Source organism: Limulus polyphemus, unplaced genomic scaffold (assembly GCF_000517525.1).
Source record: "Limulus polyphemus unplaced genomic scaffold, Limulus_polyphemus-2.1.2 Scaffold304, whole genome shotgun sequence".
NCBI lineage: Eukaryota > Metazoa > Arthropoda > Merostomata > Xiphosura > Limulidae > Limulus > Limulus polyphemus.
This window is the reverse complement of record NW_013665914.1, coordinates 586332-588896: the sequence shown is the minus strand read 5'-3', so window position 1 is coordinate 588896 and position 2565 is coordinate 586332. Positions and strand designations below refer to the sequence as shown.

At 32.6% G+C, this 2565-nt stretch overlaps 1 protein-coding gene across 1 annotated transcript in view; it reads left to right on the top strand.

Moving 5' to 3' along the window:
- Positions 1-2048: 2048 nt before the first annotated feature.
- The window catches only part of LOC106457217 (cholecystokinin receptor-like), a 40568-nt gene continuing 40051 nt past the window's right edge, over positions 2049-2565 (top strand). Inside the window, exon 1 of the mRNA XM_022383056.1 lies at positions 2049-2397. Coding sequence (XP_022238764.1) covers positions 2049-2397 — 349 coding nt within the window. The remainder of the gene's footprint in view (positions 2398-2565) is intronic.

The window sequence follows — 2565 nt, the reverse complement described above, 5'->3', positions numbered from 1 at the left end:
TTCAACTACTTGTATATACTTTTATATCTACCTTAATCCTAAAATTGTTTACTGTTGTTGTTTTCTTACTTTCAACAGTTGCATTTTGCCAAACGAGCAAACGTTATACAAACATATCATGAGCTGTTGAATCAGTAAGAAGGAAAGTTGTTTGTCGTTGAAAATTACGAATGTTTCCAACACAGACTAATAATTGTTGCAACGTTTAATAACTACTGTATATATCTCGTTATGCATGCACCTTACGGTAACACTTGAGAGTTTCTCACACACTTTTTTTTTTAACTTTTACACAGTATGATAAGTGCCACATCTCATCACGAAGGATGCATTATTGTTAGACAGTATAGTCGCGAAGTTTGTTTTATTGTTATAGTGTAAACGCTTTTTCCATTTCCAAGCTGGAAAAGCACGGTTATAATTAATTATACTTATCATAAGACATTATTATTAGGCCTATTACATTTTAACATCGCATTCATTACCAAGTCCCTTAGGGATCTGTAAGAATTGGAAGAGTGTATAATAATAGTATTCTAACCACACTATGTTCGCCTTATCCATTACGGACGACGCTTTTCGCTCAATTCAAGCACCATAATAATTGAAAATAGCTTTCTCTTACTTAAGTTATTAAGCAGTATTAATAGTTATAGCAGTTACACGTATGATACAAGTATTGTGTAAATATGAGTGTCTTTGGTTAAATGGTTCAGCTTGAAAAGTTTAATGGTATTTTTCACTGCTATAACAAAATATGTTGAGTCCAGGCGTAATTTAGTACGTCTGATATTCCAAAGAAATGTAAACACGATTTTATTCTAACCTCTTAGATTATATTTTATAAGCTTGACAAAATTTATGTTCTCATTTTGTGCCACATAGATTACATTTAACTATGAGTTTTATTTTAGTACGTACTTCCTAAGTTGGCAGTGTCTGTTCTTTTGTTAAATATGATACTGCAGAACGGGCTTTTAGAGCTTTTTTATCTCAATATTATCGGGTCTCTTTCTTTAATCCTCCAGGCGACGGTGAGTCATCAATTTAGAAGCAAAGCCTCATAAATCTATAATAAATATAAAATATATTACAATGTGGCATACTTTGAAATTTAGTAATTAGTTCAATATTTTTAAATAATTCAAGATAAATCAATAAATGCATTGGGCAGCAAAACATTTGTTGAAATGCATAACTTTATAAAGCCAGGTGAATTATTTTGAATGAAGCACCAGTAATGAGCTGTTATGAATTGAGAGAGCAGACTGTGAATCCGAAGGTCCATTGTTCGCATCTCGTTATTGCAGAAAAAAAATGTCACTCCACATTTTGGGCCGTTGGTGCATTATAAGTGTTATTACCAAATTCCGCTATTCGATTAGATAGCCTAAGAGTTGACGGTGGGTGCTATTAACTATCTGCTTTTCGTCTAGTCTATTAGCTCAAAATTTGAGACTACTAGCGCTGATAACACTTGTGTAGCTTTATGAGAATATCCAAACCAGATAAACAAAATACGAATTTCGTGATTACTCGGAAAATGGTAAATATTTAAAACTCAATAAGCTAAAAACACATATGATAATCAATAAGCTAAAGACACATATGATACACATTTTTCTTACTATTAAATTATTGATATTAATGTTTTAATCCAAGGTGCTTAACAGTTTATCATACTGTGTGAAAATATCAATTTGCTTGAATTTTGATCTAAATTATTACGAATTTGTGAACAAAATTTAAACCTGGAAGAAGCTGGTCACAGTCTATATTACTTTGCTTTTCTTAGTCTTAGCTTTCTAGATATACTTTGAGTAAAGATTTGTTGTTGTTTAAGTAAAATGACAGAGGTCAAATTTTGTTCACGTAAGTTTTCTTCGTTATTTATCTTAGATTCTGCGACAAGAAGAAGCCACCAAATAAGTAAGGCCTTAAAGTATAGCCCAAAGGATACAAATCGGAGGAGGATTAAAATACAAGATCATTCAGTATCACAAAGAAAACCGCCATAATTCCGGTACCAGCTTTTTAACGGAAACATAATGAATCCAGTTTTCCACTCGTTAACGACCAACTCATCAAAAGTTGCGAACGATAACGACACTCAAAATGATTCAAACAAACATTCGTTTGTGGGCATTGAAGAGAAAATTTGTTTAATTTTCCTTTACTGCATCATTTTTTTATTGGCTATTGTAGGAAACATGCTGGTGATTATCACCCTTGCCATCAATAAGAGAATGAGAACAGTGACCAATGTCTTCCTGATGAACCTGGCCATCAGTGATATGCTTCTGGGAGTTTTCTGTATGCCTTTTACCTTAGCTGGAGCATTGCTCCGAGAATTCGTTTTTGGAGAAGCCATGTGCCGTATGATTCCTTACTTCCAAGGTATAGTATAAATATGTGCATTGCAAATTAAAGTATAGTTTGGTTACACCTTTTCTAATTTTTACTAACAATTTCATGATTAATTGCAATGTAGTAATGTTTTTTTGTTGAAATACAGTCCCTGTTTTGTTTGTTTGTTTGTTTGTTTTTGGAATTTCGCGCAAAGCT